The 19,964-nt window shown below is 41.8% G+C and overlaps 2 protein-coding genes across 4 annotated transcripts; one reads left to right on the top strand and one right to left on the bottom strand.

Annotated features, from left to right (window-relative positions):
* Positions 1–2,007: 2,007 nt before the first annotated feature.
* RB195_009457 (uncharacterized protein) lies at positions 2,008–5,129 on the top strand (the record flags this gene model as incomplete). 2 transcript variants are annotated; one of them, XM_064190017.1, is made up of 13 exons in its annotated part: positions 2,008–2,115; positions 2,175–2,345; positions 2,420–2,575; positions 2,768–2,852; positions 2,906–3,071; positions 3,250–3,343; positions 3,428–3,576; positions 3,629–3,821; positions 3,877–4,015; positions 4,124–4,245; positions 4,314–4,457; positions 4,510–4,836; positions 4,887–5,129. In XM_064190017.1, the coding sequence occupies 13 exons, from the start codon at positions 2,008–2,010 to the stop codon at positions 5,127–5,129; spliced, it is 2,097 nt and encodes a 698-aa protein (XP_064047601.1). The 2 variants fall into 2 exon arrangements, with proteins under 2 accessions (XP_064047601.1, XP_064047600.1); XM_064190018.1 differs by lacking the exon at positions 4,124–4,245 and having other exon boundaries at positions 4,300–4,457.
* Positions 5,130–9,307: 4,178 nt separating this feature from the next.
* On the bottom strand, positions 9,308–12,753 carry RB195_009456 (uncharacterized protein; the record flags this gene model as incomplete). Of its 2 annotated transcripts, none has more annotated exons than XM_013450583.2 (4): positions 9,308–9,670; positions 9,735–9,836; positions 10,494–10,811; positions 12,610–12,753. In XM_013450583.2, the coding sequence occupies 4 exons, from the start codon at positions 12,751–12,753 to the stop codon at positions 9,308–9,310; spliced, it is 927 nt and encodes a 308-aa protein (XP_013306037.2). The 2 variants fall into 2 exon arrangements, with proteins under 2 accessions (XP_013306037.2, XP_064047599.1); XM_064190016.1 differs by having other exon boundaries at positions 12,610–12,726.
* Between the last annotated feature and the right edge of the window lie 7,211 nt (positions 12,754–19,964).

Genomic DNA, 19,964 nt, shown 5'->3' with positions numbered 1-19,964 from the left:
AGAGGAAAAAAAGATGAAAACATAGATGATGCAGAAGACAAGAAAGGAAATGAAAATGTAAATTAAATAATGGTAATAAAATAGTAAATAATTAAATAATTATTTAATAAAACAATGCAAGAAACAGAAAAGAACAGACGGAAGAACAAGTGGAACAACGAGAGAGAAGCTGGAGAGAGGAAAAGGAAAAGATATGAGAACTCATACAGTTGGCTTCTTCCGTTACCTTACGTAATCGTCGTTAGTTGCAGGTCAGGCATCAAGAAGTTCATATTCCACTTCCATTTCTTACTTCTAAATTCGATGATCGTACTTCTCCTCTTTCTTGCACTACAACTTGCTGTGATATCTCCTAGCCTGTTCTTATGGTAAAAGTTTGTGGAGCATCGTGTAGCATTAATTTCCTAGCTTTCTCCAAGCCTATTCTTTTGAAACATTGAAGAATGTCGTTATCTGCTGAAGCACTTTGAATTTCGCGGAGCGTTATCATTTTCCCAAAGAGCTGAACCTTCCGAAGCTTGTTAGCTTGAAAGTTTAGATACGAGTTAGCTTCTTGTCGTCTTGGTCCTTCTATACGAATATGGAGAAAGATTCAACCATCAATTTCAATAAAATATTGTGTGAATTTGAAACACCAGTAGTGGGAAGTGTAAACTGAAAAAAAAACCAAACAACAAATCACTGAACCTCTCGATAATAACTACAGGAGGTGGCGAGTAGAAATAGTGAAAATGTACGCGCAAAAATTTGCGGGGAAAATGGATGGATTATAAAAGGCGACCTGCGCGGAAGTGGATGGCCTGGAATATAATATTATGTGTGCAACTACACATACCGCGCAGGCACTTACGACATGATAAAATAATATTTTCTGATTTTGATTTCTATCTCTTTCACATCTTCCTCTGATTGTCAGGTGAGTATTATTTCTCGACATTTCTCTCGCTAATTTGTTAGCTTGTTTGTCTCTTGCATGCATTTTGTGTATGTCTGCATAAAAGCTTCTTTTCTGTGGATATTTTCTCAAATATACGTTATGTCCTCCAATGCGTTCTATGACACGCAGTATGGTAATTTCATCGTTTTTCTTCTTCTTTATGCTTCTTTTCACATCTCCTGCTATACATTTAGCCATCCTTTGTTGTCGCATGCGTGTGCGATCGTGCGAACCATTGGATGCTCTGGAGGGGAAGCTTGATGTATGCTGTGACGTTTCTGTCCGATACCTCTCTTAGGGCACTGCCGGCACAATGAAACTAAATCTAAGCTTATACCTTGTGGAAACCTTAAGAAGAATTACTAGCACTCTTCTTAATATTGTGCTTGATTCTGCGTGTCCACGCGAACGTTCGCTGACACCTCAATACAGTAGGCTATACCTGACGCCTAGTAGTGTTAAACGAAGACCTCTTAATACCCCTCCATCTGGAAGAACAACATTGGGTCATGTAAGCCTGCCAGCAAGTCATTTTCTGAGGTCATTTTCCTAACCAAGTTAGTCGAACTATTTTCTCTGTTGTTCAAACGTATTTCCAATCTAAATAATGGATATGACTCGCAAGTAACTGTTTTTTTCTTCTTTCACTTCGTCATCTCTTTTGTGCACTAGTGGGATTGTTGTGATTCTAGTATTGCCATGAATGAATGCCCAGTCTGTGGCGTGGCTAAAAGTAGAAATGGAAGTAGAATGGATGGGCACCTTGTCGATGCCCATGGATATTCGTAAGGCCAAATTTCGGAATTCAAGGCTCAGAAGAAGAGCCGGAGAATTGCTGTATCGAGCCTGTTTATAGCTGTGACTACTGTGATGCGAAATTCATCAGTATTAGTGGGCTGAACCGACACAAAGGAACCGAAGCATGCTCAGGAATGTTTAACTTCAGTTATTCATATGTGTCCCATCTGTAGAGAAACGGTTAATGTGAGTTATACTAATAGTCCAGAGCTTTCACGACCGTGCAATAATTGTCGTTCACATTTTTATTGATGGCTCTCTGATTCTTGCATATGAAGAATCACCGTGAGCTCGCAGAGCATGCACATCAGCAGCATGCCAACGACGCAGACGAGTTCGTGGTCGAGACCATCAACTTCCAAAGTCTACAAGATTATCAGGTTGGAGTAATATGAAAATTTGCGCCTATATTAGACTACTTGACGTGTTTCTCATCAAGAGCTGGAAGTTAGCCTCGGAGGAATCGGATGTGATAAGCCGGTTCACAGCTAAGTCAGAGACTACGGAATTCGGCAGAACCACATATTTACGCTGCCACTGCTCTTTCCGCGCAGGCTCTGTCCCAGCGAAAACGAAAAAGTCTGTGGAGCATTGCACAGCGTATATGAACGTATGTGCACTACATTTTCTATCAGCAGTAAGTGATTCCTTATACTAATTGTGATAAAACCAAACAAATTCTAGGTGAGAGAGAAAACTGATGGTGTGACAGTTGAACACTGTCTCACCCATATCGGACATGAAGCCCGCCCATCTCAGCTGAGACTTGATAACAATGCTGAGCAGTTTATAGTCTCGCTGCTACGGGATGGTCTGACCATCCGACAGGTTTACAATAAAGTAAGAATGCAAGTAAGAGGAGGCCCCCGTTCTCGACTGTATTTCATCACACCGCAAGGTATAAGGTACATCACACCACACATACAGCTGTAGCATTTAAGAATATCGACAAAAGAAGTGCTTAGAAACATCGCCTCGAAGTGCCGAGTAGAACTTGGAAGACTCCATCATCTGGACATAGTGTCGGTTCAGAGGCGAGTTGATGCCAACTTGCAATCTAATGGCATCCAGTTCTACAGGCCAGCACGAGACGCCAGCGGAGATGGATTCGTGCAGGGTAAATAACATCAAGAGCAAACTAGTGCGTTGCAGCTTACAAGATACATTTAGTCGTCATAAATCCAACGCAGAAAGAGTGGCTCCGAAAGTATGGACAGAGGGCGTTATGTGTGGACGATACGTTCAACCTAACGTCTTATTCGCTAAGATTAGCCACTGCAATTGTCGCAGATGAATGGGATAGAGCTCTCCCAGCTGCGTACCTCCTCTCTTATAGGTGATTTATTCTAAGCTGATTTTGCGTTCACAGTGTAATATCTTCTACAACTTTACTTGACAGGATGACTTATATAGAAGTTGGGATGATGTTTAAGCACGTGAAGAAGTTGCTCCCCTCAGTTCACACGGATAACTTCATAACGGACGATACCAACACATTTTGGAATGGTTTTCAGTAAAGTGTTTCCATCGTCGTGGACTAAACGGCTGTTATGCCTATGGCACGTACAACAAGCCATGAAGAGGAATGCTATTGCGAAACTGGTTAACGTAATTAGCCTTCGTCTGACTCCAATTGCTTGTAGCTGGAATGGCCTGGAATTAACTGGAAGAACTAGAATACTGCTCTTTCAGCGTGACCTCAGCGAGCCATTCCTCAGGAAAATGCGAGACATCTGTCTTGTTCGCGAAAGAAGTGTCTTTGTAACACAATACACATCAATGTTGAAGTATCTTCTTGAAAATGATGAAAGCACGCTCGCGTCATACATGGAAAACACATGGTACGTTGTCATTCAAACTGAAATATCTATCTAGCGCTGAATTCATTCACAGGAGCAATAGAATGGACCAATGGGCAGCCTTCGGGCGGCTGGGATCTTGTGTCAGTACTTCTATGCTCTGTGAGCGTTTCCATAAAAAACTTAAGCATGAGATGTTGGAAGGGAAAGCAAACGTGAGGATAGACAGACTCCTCCAACTACTCATTGCCCTTACGACCGAGTTGGAAGAGGACCGGGAGATTATGGTTGGAATCTCAAACAAGACATTCCTGTTCGATAAATTTCACTCTAGGTATTTAGAAGGAGAGAGGAGTGGAGGAAGGAAGGTACAGGCTCCAGCAACATCACAAGGCGAACACGCCGGCTGTCAACAAATATTGTGGGCAGCAGCAACTTGTCACTGTTGTTGGTCTTGGAACCTGGGAATTGAAAGAGAACGGTAACTCATAAAACGCGTGGAAGAATACTATTGTCCGTTCGACAAGGAAGTAAGGTTTTGAGAACAAACTTCAATGTTTAAGGGTTACATGTCGGTAATTGTTTCTAGTTCAACGATCATTGCCGAAGAGAAGGGTGTGGTGCATGCCCTTATGCGTTTGCTTGCACCTGTCCTATGGATGTGAAAAGTGGAATGCTGTGTGCTGTTCTGAACTTTGTGTACGCAACGTGGTAAATTGCCTATTAATCTTCGTAAACTTTTGATCTGACTTTTTACGTCGCTAGGACGCCGTTCACAGCGAGATGGCGTGTCCTCGGTAGTTGATGGAGAAGTTGAAAACGAGCATAATGGACCGTACAGCAGCGACGGAGACGAAGAGATGATGGAAGTAGTGGTGGAAGATGATGTGAAAAACGAGTCGGTCGCAAGAAGTTCGACAGAAGTAGAGGACCGCCACAAAGATATGTTCCAAAGGATGGAAATGGTTCTTATAGTTAATTTACGCATATGTTTGTCTTGAACCAAAAATATACGTTTGGATGTATGCATCAACTCGTGAAAGTATGCTTAAAGTGATGAGAGAACTAACGGAAGGCACGGGAATGGAGATAGAGCAGGTGCTGAAGCAAATGGACAAACCAACCAAGAGGTTAGGCTTGTTGGCAGAGAATGTTGGAAGGAACGGAGACACTGCTCGACGAATTGTATATCGATGGGATGCCGGGTCAGGAGAAGGCTCAGTCACTACCGATGCTCGCCGTCATGACGTACCTTCGGTCGGCTGCCCTCAAGCGCTGACTCCGATAAGGAAACTACATAAGGTCTGAAACTAATCATATGTAAGAAGAAATTCTCTAAAATATTTCTTTAGCGTGCCCACTTACGCAAAGCAGAACAGGCTAAGCGAAAGCCAGTCCTGGACATTCCAGACTGTGCGCAAGACGAGAGGGACGCGTGTGCTGTATGCCTTCGGATGCAGCCTATCACTGGTAGCACAAACCATCAAATTTGTTGGATTCAATGTCCAACATGCGAAGACTGGATGCATACCGACTGTATCAGCAAAAACGTGTGCCCTCGCGACGGAGCAGAGTTGCGGAGAAGTGATGTGTAGCATGACAAAAATGTAGCCTTATTTATTTAATGTGTCATTTCTGTGATTAAAGTTAAATATGTATAAACTCAATAAATAGGAATTATTTATGAGTATGATGTGATAACTCAGCAGCAGAGATTGACTACGATGTGCGAACAAAGCCTAGGCCTTGAGGGAGGTATGAGACAGAAACGTCACAGCATACATCAAGCTTCCCCTCCAGAGCATCCAATGGTTCGCACCATCATATACATGCGACAACAAAGGATGACAGAAGGTACAGCAAGAGATGTGAAAAGAAAAGTAAAGGAGAAGAGAAACGATGGAATTACCATATTGCATGTCATAGCACGCATCAGAGGACATAACGTATATTTGAGAAAATATCCATAGAAAAGAAGCTTTTATGCAGACGTACACAAAATGCATGCAAAAGACAAACAAGCTAACAAATTAACGAGAGAAATGTCGAGAAATAATACTCACCTGACAAGCAGAGGAAGATATGAAAGAGATAGAAATCAAAATCAGAATGTAGTTGGGGGAAGAGTGGGGCACTCAGTGGCGGCTTTATTTCTTGACGCTCTATCTTACTTTTTCTTAAGTAAATTTACCTTTCATTTTCATTCTTTCTAAGAGCAATGCTCAAGTCTTAGGGCCCCTACCGATTTGGTCATTTATTTTCCGAAATAGTCGCGCCACTGAGTGCCGCCCTCCCTCAATTACATTTTACACAAAGTTGCACAACAACAACTAGGGGGACATTTTCAGTACCATTCGCAGCAGGAAGTTGGGATTGCCATTGGAAACGGAAGGAGACCCTTGCTATACAAAGACTGTGATGGTAATTACTTCGATGATCAATGCTGCAATCGGATCAAAACGTAACGAGCGGTAGACCCAAAACTGCATCGTGGTGACGCATCGCGCCCTCAGTGCAAGCGTGCACTAATTCGTCTCTACAGAGCGCGAAAAATTCTTCGGAGCTCTTCCCTTCTTGTTCTGCGTGGTTTTTCATTCCTTTTTCCGTATAATAGTACATTAAGCGGTCTTAGCAAGGTGCTTTTCCATTAAATTTATCGTTTAATTTACTGTTAAGGCGCTTCTTAGATTTTGGTTTTAAGGGAATGACTTTCTCCTCCTTTCCCGAGTAATTGTGGATGTCTAGCATTTATTATTAATCTTTGGCGTAATAAAACTCAAACATGCGTCCTTCCAAGAACGTCAACTGTGCGCAAATACACGAAAAACAGCAGGAATATAATTCTTATTAACTTTTGTCAATAAGGTTATGTCATGGAATCAGAGGAAACCACTAAACTAGTGGAGAAAGGATTTCGTTAACGTTGAGACTACAAAGGATCCTAATCGCGCACAATTATACAGAAGCTTAATAGTTAGAGACTAACGTCTTAGAGATGCCATAGCAACAAAACAAACGAAATAATACTAATGATAAAGACCTTTTTAAAAGTATGTAATTCTATCCATGGACTACTATTCGAAAAAGGAAAAACGTTGAAGAACTAGAAAAGTGCTCTGATGAGCTTGTCGCTCTTAAAGGCATCACCCTACGAATCTGAGGTGGTACGGATTTCAGGTGGAGTGTTCTTATACGGGATAGTAGATTATGGAGAAGGGAGTGACTCCGTCCATTTCTTCCTAATTGCCGTAAAAAGCGATCCGGAAGATGCGGCGCGTGCACAAGGCTGGCGCGCTCCAATCGTACTCGTTGTAGAAGATAGCGCGCCGGATCGCTCGAAGCCGTACCGTCCGGGCCGTTTTTTACGGCAATTAGGAAGAAATGGACAGAATCACCCTTGTCTCCTTAATCTACGATCCCGTATACGAATAATCCACCTGAAATCTGTACCACCTCAGATTGGTGGAGTGATGGTTTTAATGAAATAGGCCAGCGAACTCCTTCGCCCAGGGACCAACACGCCACTCCAACACAACACGTTTTACCAATTTTATGTACGTAAATGGGTAAAGCGTAAACTGCACGGTGTTGATCAATTCCTTTTTGATGCACTTATGCGTTCGACTTCAATTCTGAACCATCATAGGTTGATGAATGAGTATGCAGTCGATGATATTGTCCAATCGATCACTTATGGATGCCAACTAAGGTGTCAACTCAGTGTTTTTACCTCATGCAGGTCTGGTACCAATTTATGACCATGGTGGATGAAAGGCATGGCGGTTCCAAACCATGGATCGTTCGATCAACCTTTTTTCGACTCCCCTAAATCTGCCTCACCCATCACCTTAATATTATGTCGCTGCGAACCGGTGTTATTTGCGGTTACTTCCATTACACTAGCTTTAGTATAGTTGGGTCAAAACGACTTGAAGCACGGTGCAGTGGCATAAGGCTCCCCGCTTGGCTATGAACTCTGCAGGCAGCCTCGAAGGGACGCGGTACATATATGCTTGGGATCGTGGTGGGATCATCGGAAACTGTGATAAATGGTGCTTTTAAAGGCATCACTCCACGAATCTGAGGTGGTATGGATTTCAGGTGGAGCATTCGTATACGGGGTGGGAGACTATGGAGAGGGGGGACTGGGGGTGATTCCGTCCATTTCTTCCTAATTACCGTAAAAAAACGGCCCGGAAGATTCGGCTTCAGGCGTTCTGGCGCACTATTTTCTACAAGCAGTTCGACTGGAGCGCGCCAGCCTTGTGCGGCGCCGCATCTTCCGGACCGTTTTTTACGGCAATTAGGAAGAAATGGACGGAATCACCCCCCTCTCCATAGTCTCCCATCCCGTATACGAATACTCCACCTGAAATCTGCACCACCTCAGATTCGTGGGGTGATGCCTTTAAGGGTACATCCTCAATCCTAATTGCTACGCTCCACCGCGCCACCTCGAGAGCAGATGCGCAACTACACCGGGATTCATTTCGTCTTGATAGTACTATACAGTTACGACCCTTAGCATAAAGAAGTAGGGAATTAATCAGCAAAAATGATGTTTGGATATTAACATATATATATATATATATATATATATATATATTTTTATATATATATATTTATATATATATATATATATATATATATATATATATATATATATATATATTTATTTTCTCCCTGGAACAAAATAGAGCTGGTTAGTGGTTTGCGATGTGCTGCGGTATTTCGCAATCACTCCATCTTTAATTTCGCCACCTGACTTACAGGACGAACCTGTATAACGTATAAGAAATTCATAACAGAGCCACAGACGGATCCAGTTCCAGTTCCTCGCAATCTATGAAGTTACACTGGTCTTCATTATCACTATCCCTTATATCGTTCTAACCTAACCTTCTACGTTTCAAGTTCTTGGTTAGCGTTTAAAAGCAGTGTACTACAAAATTGACGACATATCTGTGGGGAAATACAGAGCTTGGAATGTAGAATACGAGTATGAGTGTAACCCAATGAGTTCTCCCCAACAGCCCCGGGAGTAATTCCGATGAATAGGATGGAACCGGAGCGTGTACAAGGTTGGCGCATTCTAACGCACCCACTAGGAACAAACATTTCTCATGCCGTTTTTCGCGACGATTAGGAGAATTTGAGCGGGTCCACGATCCAGACACTAGTAATCTATATTCCGAAGTCAGTATTCCCCCATAGAGACACCAATACATCGTCAGTTTTTTTAGTTCATAGCTTTAAAGCGTTAATCAAGAAGTAGAAACAGAGGTTAGGTTAAAAACAGATAGGGCATAGTGGTAGTGAAGAGAAGTGTTACTTCACAGATTGCAAGGAATGGATAGAGGGCAGAAACAGCTCGACCATCTTCTCATAGTTTCATGCATATTCACACTGAAAATGAAACCTCTACCTCGGGTATGGTAGTGTTCGGAATCACCAAGAATCACCAGGAAGACTAACTAGGTCACAACTTTTTTTTTTGCTATTTAGATAGCTCATATATAACATAAATACATCAAGATCTTGTAGATAAAGCAACATACATCAAATACAGAAGGGAGTAATAAAACACAATATTATATAAGTGGTACAGACTGATTCACAAACACGTACAGGTTTTAGTGTGAGTAAAGAATCTCATTTCTCACAGAATGCTCGTAAAACTCGTAAATTAAGGTCACTCGGCGAAATCTGAGACTAGAAAAACAGTTTCACTGGTATTTTCACTAGAACAATAATCAACCCTTAATCAACAAATCTATTCTACTTTTAGCTCGCTAAATGAAGATATTTTTTCAGCGTCTGAGAGGTCTTGATTAGTCGAATGTGGATCAAATAGAAGAGCATTTGCTCCGAAATCTCTCGCTGCTAGGTAATCCTTCTTAAGATTATCTCCAATATGCAACAATTGTGAAGCATCGGATAAATGATAGTGATTAAGAACCATTTCGAAGATTTGTGGACTTGGTTTTTCCACTCCAACTTCTCCACTGGCTACTACAACGTCAAACAAAGAGTACAAATTGAAATCTTCAAGAATGGTCCTCAGGCGAGCATCGGAATTAGACACAACAACAACTCCCACTCCGTTCTGGCGCAGCTGGTTAAGGACTGATCTCAGCTAAATAAGAAGATATAAATCATACTTTTGCAACTATTTTTCACAAGGTACTGATGAAAGTCACCTTCGGATCAGTAATACGCCACGCTCTTGCAGTGGCATAGAAATCAAACAGACGTTGAGCGATTTTCTCCCCTTTTTCTCGATCCACTTGAACAGAACTTCCCTAAATCAGCGAGAATAATATATCCCAGAACCTCGGGAAAAAAATTTAAAAAAAAGAAAAGAAAAAAGATCCGAGATGTTTTGTTGCCTGCAGCTCATCGCTGGGAAAGCAAACAAATTTGTGAATTAGTAGTAATCGCACGGAAAAACGAAAGGAGTGTAGATAAGGTATAGATCATGGGTATGAACGGGATTACGGTTAAAGGCATCACCCCACGAATCTGAGGTGGTACGGATTTCAGGTGGAGCATTCGTATACGGGATAGCAGATTATGGAGAGGGAGTGATTCCATTCATTTCTTCCTAATTGCCGTAGAAGACACCGTACAAGTTTGGTGCGCTCCAGTCGAACTCCCGAAAATAGTGGGCCAAAACGCCTGAAGCCGAATCTTCCGGGCCGTTATTTACCGCAATTAGGAAGAAATGGACGGGATCACCCCTCTCTCCATAATCTACGATCCCGTATACGGATACTCCCGTACCACCTCAGACTTGTGGGGTGATTCTTTTAACCAAAATAACCTAACCCTAAATGTCTTAAAAAGCATCAATCATTGATGGGACGTACACACTAAACCATATCTCTTCGTGCCAGCAGTACTCTTTGATGTGACCAGAAAAAAATACATAGGATCGAATAAGTAAGAAATGTGAATACCTCTTGCAAACATCCAACCACTATCCGTTTCCACCATTCGAAAGGTCCTATTGTGTTGAATCCGAAGCATGGATAGCTTGCGGAAAGACTACTCATGTATTTGGGGAATGCGGAAGCAATAACTGCAGGGTGCACGTTGACACCGTGATCAAAAGCTACACGAGAGTAAACATCGTTGAACGGTTCCCCATTGGCAATCATAGTATCCGTTGCATCAAATGACACTACTTGTACAGCACGTGAAGATCTCTTCGCGAAAGTGCTGGATGCTTTGCGGAGAGGTCGAAGCACCGATGAGTGCCTACACATATTCGTAATCTAAAAGCAAATATATTATGGGGATGTAGAAGGAAACTCAAATACAAATTTCAAGGAAGCATCATATACATGTTAAAGGCTGTAAATACAGTTGGGAAGAGGGACTCGGCCAAGCCCTCTGTTTGGCTTGCACTTCGGCGCGCAAAAACGAGCGAAGAGTAGAAAGACTGTAGTTCGCGCAAAAAGCGTCCATAGAGCACAAAGATCGCAGTTCATTTCGTTGTTATCATTAAAGGCAGCATACCACGAATCTGATCTGGTGAGGGAATCCGCGGAAAAGACTAAGGATGGTACTGTAGATTGCGGGATCCGGCGTGTTTCTGCTCATTTCCTCCAAATCGTCGTAGAAAAGGGATATTCATTGATTTTACTTGAATTAGCTGGTGAGAAGGTATCATTAATCTTCGACGGCTCGCAAGTGGATGCGGCGCGTGAACTAGGGTGGCGCGTTGCAGCTCAAATCGTTGTTAAAAAACTGTCTTCCACGCCGTTTTGAGCGTGAGAGATGAGCGGAACTACCTCGGATCCTGCAATCTACGACTCATTCTCTAGCTTTTCCTTGCGGTTTTTCTCACCATGCCAGATTTGTGACGGGTGTATTTGCAGTGTATTTGCGTACTCGCTCCAAACAGCGTGGTGGAGGCAGCAGGTGGAACCTGTTGGGACCGTCGCAAACTGCAGCGACGGATGGTGCCAGCAAGGGTTTCACCACCACCATGCTGCCTTTAATTACCGTTGCTGGTGCTAACCTGCTGAATCTCCGTGATTTCGTTCTGATTACTAAGTGGGCGGAGCTTGTATAGAAGTCCAAGAAAGAATTTGACGAATGGCTCAGTGATCGTGTATTGCTCTGGATGGTGCAGCCAACTGTGGAAATCCCCGTAAGCTTACGAAGAAGGCGAAGGTGAAGATCCGCCGAAAGTGTGTGGGTAAAAGTTGTTGCGTGTATGCTTGGTGATCGTGGATTGGTATGGGAGCCATTTCCGGTTCTTTTTTTTTCTTTGAAAGTACTACATGATATGACTTAGCTATTCACTTCTAGTGAGCCTGTTTGAGGGTTTCGTAATTTGACGCAGTAGCAGTTCCAGCTCTGTCGTTTTTTTCTCGTAGTAACATTAGCGTACATGCCAAAGGTCCTCGAGGACTAACGCTTAGGTTTCATTTTTCATCGACTGTCGCGTTCTCAAATGCTTTTCTGATTTGCAAACGGGGAAACCATTTGTCACTTAAAGGCTTCACCACACGAATTTGGGGTGGTGTGCGTTTCAGCTGGGTTATGCCCATACGGGATCGTAGATTATGGGGGGCAGGATGATTCGGTCCATTTGTTCCTAATTGCCGTGAAAACCGGCCCGGAAGACACAGCTTCGAGCGTTCCGGTACGCTACAACGAGTTCGATTGGAGCGCGCCAGCCTTGTGCACGCACCGCATCTTCCGGACAGTTTTTTTTTGCAATTACGAAGAAATGGACGGAATCACTCTTCTCTCCATAATCTACGAACCCGTATACGGATACTCCACCTGAAATCCGTACCACCTCAGATTCGTGGAATGATGCCTTTATACGCAGCGAACTGTAAGTGGTTGGAAATTACGCGGCCCCGTACTTAATTGTTTAAGCGATTTACATCATGAAAGAAAACTATTTGACTGGCCTGTATTAGTTTAAAATATTCTTAGAGAACTGCTACGCATCTAAAAACATAAACAATTGAGAAGATTGAAGCTTTCGCGTTCATTTCTCAACTTTGCGCTATAAAATTACATCGAACAGCATCTACACCACAAAATACCCACATCAAAGGATCCTGCGAATGAAAAGCGAACGATCTTTTTCCCAAACACTCGCACAGAAAACGACGAGCCACAGAATGATAAACAACTAAAACAGAACGAAGAGGGAGAGATAGGCATACTTCCCACTGCACACAACACGACCATCCTCAAAAACAGTAAACAGCTGCAGGTGGGACGAAACAAGTCTTCCTAGCCGCGCAAAACAATTCTAATGGAAGCTAAAGTGAACGGAATACTAGTTGGCATGGTATGAGTAGAATACGAACGAAATCCGACTGATATTAGTAATCATTCATACATAAATATATTCATCCATTCATGAATAAATACACGGAACCACGGAAATATTCTTATCCCCTAGACCCGGACAGTAAAATAAATGATTTCGGATCTCGTGGTGAAAGGAGATATATCACGTTCTAGAAGCGCAGTATGTGTCGCTGCACAAAAAATGCTGTAAGAAACGACAGAGTGGTGGTGACGACGGATCAAATCCACCAATCGTTTCAAGTTCGAAGGTACGAAATGAAAGGAGAGGATCCTTGTTTCAGAATGTAGTTGGGGGAGGGGGACTCATGATTGGTACATGATGGCACTATTTGTACGTGATTGGTTCCAAAGAACAGCCATCTGGAGTTATGTGCGAGGAAATATTTGAAGACATAGGTCAGGTGGCATCTGTTCACTCACGTGGTGGTACTTTTGTGAAGAGGGCGAGTATTTGCTTTGGGAACAGCGGTCACGTTTATTATTACAGATAACGTGCCGTGCACAAAATCAGATTCTAGGGATCTTGAGATCCTGTCATCCAGACTTAGTTATACATAACGTTAAAGGAATTGGAAGAGGATAATGGCGCTGATCGGTGGTCTTTGGAATGCGTTGACACTCTATTCAGATCCGCAGAGATTCCTGACCGAATGTGCAGCTGATACAGTTACCTGCGAGGATCAGCCGATATATCAGATCGGTGTCCGATGCTCCAAGGCAAGCAAGATACCAATCTATCGACTCCAGAAGGATCTATGGATTGGTTGGCTGAGGGATTTTGTAAGCGCTGAAGGTTGTGAAAGCGTTAGGAGCCAATAGCTTCGACCATGTTGTCATGTATCCATGAAAAAGTCAAGTGTTGCCGCCTTAGGCTACAGATAAAGAATTTTCCCATATTTCGGCAGCTTTCAAAGATTTTTTCAGAGTAGAAGTACAGCGTCGGCGAACTTCTTTGAAGTAGACATGTTTTTCTTCGAACACATGACTAATTGTAGTTTAAGTCCTAACGAGAACTTCGACCCTTTCCCATCTCTTTTTTTTTGGAAATATTTAAGTATTTTCTAACTTCTGAAAGAAACATTCAGAAAAACACCAAAAAAAAAACCTGGAAGACAAGCTAATAATAATAATAGCTAATAAGGCAAATGGCGACCACGTATGTTGAGGGTCAAAGACAGCATATCACGAAATCCAAAAAAACTGTTAGAGTGTAGATCAGAATTATAGGGGTTAAGGTCAATTCCCCTCAATTGTCGTGAAAAAAAGCGTGCAAAACGGTCTTGTTGATCGAATTTTCCCACGTGGGACCTAACAACGTGTCACACGTATGCGGGCGCAGGCATACGTGCCGCCAGCAAGCAGATGAGATAGCGTCAGCACCTCATTGATTGACCGTTTGCTTGCAAACACGGGGCGTATGCTAGTACATCGGTAGTGTCTCAAAGTAGTCACATATCAAAGGAGTTTTAGCTCCGGGTCGTGGCCAAGGCTAAACAATAGAGCGTTGAAAGCAGTGTTAAGGAAAGCGTTCGGGGTAAGAATCTCTACACAATAGATAGGCGAGGACTCGAATGTGGTTCACGAGTATCACGTCGAAAACGCTTAACTCCTTTCACAGATCCAGGGATACAGGAGCGATCAGCGCTATCGGTCCATGCGACTTCTGCGAACACTCCTCTAACAAAAAGGCTTGTGGATCCTCACAAGGTGAGGTAACCATTCGCTATCGGGTGCTCTGAGCAAGTTAGCAACGGTAAGCAGACGATTTTATCGCCTTCGCAGCATACATGTCCTAGCATCGTGAGCGTGTGAAACATATCTTGGTTGTATAGTTGGGTCAAAACGACATGAAGCACGGGCAGTTGCGTAAGCGGCTGCGCTCGAAGCGGTGCGGTGGAAACAGCGGTCGGAATCGAGGTGGGACTATGGCTAACTGCAGAGATGAGTGGCGGTAGCAAGAGTCCTTACACGATCTCAACCGCTACGCTCCACTACATCGCTTCTAGCTCAGCCGCTTACGCAACTGTCCGTACTTCATGCCGTTCTGACCCGACTATACTTCTGCACAGGACTTTGAATGGCTGATGGCTTTGAATCCTGCTGATGTCTCAGATTCGTGAACTTGCTGGCAGAATATTTCACCGTAGTGATCGTGAACCACCAACCTATCGGTGGAGGGATTCCTCGGAAATCTCCCCCAACGCTACTTTTTATGGAAATTTACAGTCATAGATACGAATGAATGATAAAAACCGACACTACCGTTGATCTCTAAAGACAAATACGAGTAAAATCCAAAGATAAATAAAAGATAAAAAAAATCGCTTTATTCCTAACTTAGAGGCATTCAACAGCTTTGAAATAGACTCTCTCTTAAAGGATGAGGTTATTTTCTGGATTGAACCCGAACGGATATTTAACCTACGAAAACAGTGAATAAACCTTGTGTTCAGAGTCAAACATTTGAAAAATTTTGCACACAAGCATGAACAAATAAAGAACTTGAGCAAAACTTCCTTTTTAACAAATTTTCCTGTCCTACTCAATTTCTTCAATGCCACAACGAAGTCCTTTTACAAATTGTTGTGAGACCAACGAAAACTAGGAAAGCGAAGAGGAATAAGATTAAGATTGGGCGAATAAATGGAATTGCGGCTGTGCCGCGCTGCCTCTTTTCTTTTAAAAAGATATGCGTGGACGGATTCTGAATAAATATACAACCGGGGGCTAGTTCGTAGTAATTTTTGTTAAGTAAAAAATAGAAGGGAAAAAATGTAGGAAGAAAAGAGAATGGTATAACTCCTGTCAGTATGGAATAGAACAAGTATAGAGTGTGATAAGTGTGAAGTGTAGTGGAAAAATGATAATAAGACAAAGAAGTTAAAGAAGAAGGGTTTAGGTGATCAAGAGAAGAGGTTAGTAGAAAACTAACTGAAAAAGCGTTGCAGAGATTTTTAATAAGGCGAAAGATCTAAAGCGCAGAAAAAAGTATAAAGTGTAGAAGAATGATATAAATATAAGAGTTATATTGTATAATTTTAGAAAAAAGTAAGTTTAAGTAAGTGTAAAGATGAAATGGGATGATTTTATTTAGAACTTTTTGTGTGCATGTTATGTAATTGAGGAATTATTTAAAAAAGGATAAGTAAGACCTGAACCGTTTTATATGAAAGGTGACAACCTTAATAGCATAGTTGTAGGCGTTATAAAAGTATTCCAAATATTAGATATAAGTAAAGAGCTAGAAAAGTGGATTCGAAGGTTAGTGTTACAATAACGTGTAGTAATTTCGAATACCCCTGTTGTTTAACTTGTACTAAAAAGCTTAAGGTAAAAAAGAAAGGGTGTATAGTGAGGTGTAGTAAAAGTAAAATAATAATAAGTTTTCCAGTTACATACCCTTAAAGGGAAGCGATATATATGCCGAAGCTGTTCGGCTGATTGCATGGTAAATATATAGAAAGATATGTTATAAGATTTGAACCTTGTTTCACGAAGTTTAGAGTACAATGGCAACATGTAAGAATTAAAAGAAAGAGAAAGACTAGAATAAAGAAAGAAGAAAGTTTAAAGCGACTGGGTATTGTCAGTAATGTTGTATTTAGTTTTAAATGAATTGAAACTTAAGGATGGGGATTGTAGTACACACTGAGGACCATTTTTGATTGTTTGTTTGCTTGTTAGGATGGGACGTCTGTCTTTCCGCCCTTGAGATGTTCGAGTTTAACCGGCGCACAACACCTTGCCGGTTTCGTTCCACTTTTAATTTCTTCGTCCACATTTTTCACCTTTCCTCCTCTCGACAACGTTTGCTGGCTGTTGTAATATTTTAATTTCTTCAATTTCTTCGTCCACATTTTTCACCTTTCCTCCTCTCGACAACGTTTGCTTTTTCGAGCTCACTTTTTCCTCACTTTTTTTTCCAACTATTTTTTCCTTCTCCTTTCGACACTGAGTGTTTCTTTATTGACCTTGCTTGTTTAATCTCTCATGTATTTTGGTCATTGTCTCCTGCTCGATCATTACGATCCTCAAGAAGTAGCGGTGGAAAACTGCCGACCACACAGTTGTTAGGAATAAGAAGTCGGTTCAAACCATGTTGATCTCTGAATCAGACACTCCCTTCTATTTACTTGTAGTTATGTTCTTACGACTAAGTTTAACGGAACTATCTTCAGACATCATAAGATTATCATAAGGTGAAGGAATCTTCTCTAAGTAAAGTTTTCTAAATGAAGGAAACATCGAGGATGAATCAAGGAAGTGCCCGCAGCTGAGTCCATGTTTTACAGGTCATTCTTTGGGAAGTCTATTGAACTTTTGTTACACTTAACTTTTTGTTACAGTTCTTTTCCTTTTCGTCTGCAATTTACTAGTTCACCAACTTTTCAAACCTCTTCAAACCATATCCTTTCCCATCAGCAGAAATCGTTCATTATTTAAGCAGAACTTCGTACATATCATATTTTTTGTATATTTTATGAGTTGTGTTTGTACAGCATATGCTTTGATGTTTGCACTTATTTTATCAATCATTCATTTTCGATGCGGTAAAATTTCTGATTTAAAGGCATTACTCCACGAATCTGAGGTTCTACGGATTTTAGGTGGAGTATTCGTATATGGCATAGTAGATTATGGAGAAAGGGTGATTCTTCCTAATTACCGTAAAAAACAGCCCGGAAGATTCGGCTTCAGGCGTTCTGGCGCACTATTTTCTACAGGGAGTTCGACTGGAGCGCGCCAGCCTTGTGCGGCGCCGCATCTTCCGGGCCGTATTTTACGGCAATTAGGAAGAAATGGACGGAATCACCCACCTCTCCATAATCTAATATCCCGTATACGAATACTCCACCTGAAACACGCACTACATCAGATTCAGATTCGTGGCGTGATGCTTTTAAAGGCACGAAATAGATAATGTTGGGATCTCTCCACTAATAGAACGAATAGGTGGTATACGTTGTTCACGAATATGACCGCGACCACGTTCAATTTCCCACAATTATCCACAAAAAAAGTGTATGAAACTGTTTGATGTGATCTCATCTCCCGTGCTGTTGTTTCACAATGGATTAATCTACAAGATTAAAAGAACAAGTTTTTGACTTGCTAACTTCAAAAAAGTCATTCTATTGATAAACAATAGAATAAGTTACAATAAGTAAACATCAATAACATTGATAGAACATTCTATTCCGTAATAAAAATTAGACCCTATTAGACTACTCTATTAGATAAAATTACGAACCACTGGATAAGATTTGATCTCGGCTGAGGCCAAGCAACTCTAGGATTTCACCAGTGCAGTATATTCTTTTTGCAGACATCCTTCATTGACGAATTTCAAACCTCGTTTCATTTTTCTCTCCGGTAAAAACCTAAACCCGTGAAGAAAACAGAACATTCACATAAAACAAAGATAAAATTGCTATGTCGGAACTTTCACGTCAAAAGTGTAGCTGCCCTTTGCCGTTCGCCATCAATGCGTCGACTATAAACGATTCATGAGCCGTTTGCTTTTTTTTTTCAACCGACTGTAACAGTTTATTTCCGCCTTCGACCAAAGAAAAAAAGGTACTCTTGTTCTAATCACGTAATTTCTCCAATTTCGAGTCTCGTCAGTTATTTGTGTTGTTGTTTTTCAATCCATTTGTTTTCGCGGATCTTGAGCGTTGTGGAAACAAATATCGCCCCCGTGCAGTATTTTTATACGGCATAAAGCTCCGAATTAAGCTGCATACATGCTGTGGATTTAAGAATTCTAGATCTTCGGATTATGGATCACTTCACCTCTGTTTGGCTTATGATGTGTAGTTGTAATTAGTCTTAATTCTCAATTACCGTTTAGCCTCCTTTTGCGAGAACTGTTCTCTGACCTCTCTCAACGCACTCCGGAAGTAACTGTCTTCTGCGCCTCCGTTCAGTGAGATGCTCTACTCCATTACAGTCTCCCTTTTCTATTCTGTGTTCTTTAGTATTTTACTCTCCAATATGTGCTAATAGAACAAAAATCAAGCGGAGCAAGATGTTGTGCTGAATCGTGATCCGAAATCTAACCCCTTCTCTCTTTTCGATGAACTTTTACAGAGAGTTCGGAATAAAAGCACTACAGAGGTATTCTGCACGATCGTTGGTTCAAAATCGCCTCGGACTAGCCACGGTTTTCATGTTTATGGGATCGATGAATTTCTAGCATACTTGTCCCGATACGTCGGCTAAGCAGAGTTTGCACGCCATTTGCCATTGAAAGAGAGTTATTGGGTCCAACAACATGCCAAGAATTACTGATGATCCTACGTACGCACCAATAAATACGTTTTTGTATCACTGAAGTTGTATTTTGTGCAGACCACATTAAATCTCAAGGATTTCGAACTGAAAAGATCAGCACTTCATCATTCATTATGAAAAGTTTGAATATTTGCGTCTGTGGAACATCACTTGTAAGCGAACAGTGCATTACGGTAGAGAGAAACGAATGATCGTTGAACTGAATTCGTCATGCCTACAGTAATCTCAAACTTCATATGTTGTATAGGACAACCATTTAATCTAGAAAAAAGTGTGTATGATATTGAATATTAGGTGTATAGCCCAACACGTATAGGGATATATGTATGGCAGCAACGAAGTGAGCAGCGCTGATCTGATGAGATATGGAACGCATCGACATCGGATGCGTTTAACCAAACTTATGCGATGGTGAATTGTGCGAAACCTCGACGAGAAGGGATGTGAAACAACGTCGCATTCGTTCGGGACGAAAAAAAGTGATTTTTTTTTCCCTTTTGCCTTTCGAATCTGCTTGATTTGAAAATGGTTTGACAGAGTGGCTTCAGAATTAATCCGATCTCTTCAGTCTCCGACTCCCTTCTCGCAGATACGTCAGCTATAGTCGGTTCAAAACGACATGAAGCACGGACAGTTGCGTAAGCGGATGCGCTCGAAGCGGTGCAGTGGAAACAGCGGTTGGAATCGAGGTGGGACCATGGCGAACAGCAGGGATGGGTGGCGGTAGCAAGGATCCTACGCTCCACAGCGCCGCTTCGAGCACACTCGCTTACGCAACTGTCTCTGCTTCA

This window comes from Necator americanus, chromosome III (assembly GCF_031761385.1).
Source record: "Necator americanus strain Aroian chromosome III, whole genome shotgun sequence".
In the NCBI taxonomy this organism is placed as follows: Eukaryota; Metazoa; Nematoda; class Chromadorea; order Rhabditida; family Ancylostomatidae; genus Necator; species Necator americanus.
The sequence above is the reverse complement of the archived record's forward strand: the minus strand, read 5'-3'. Positions and strand labels throughout refer to the sequence as shown.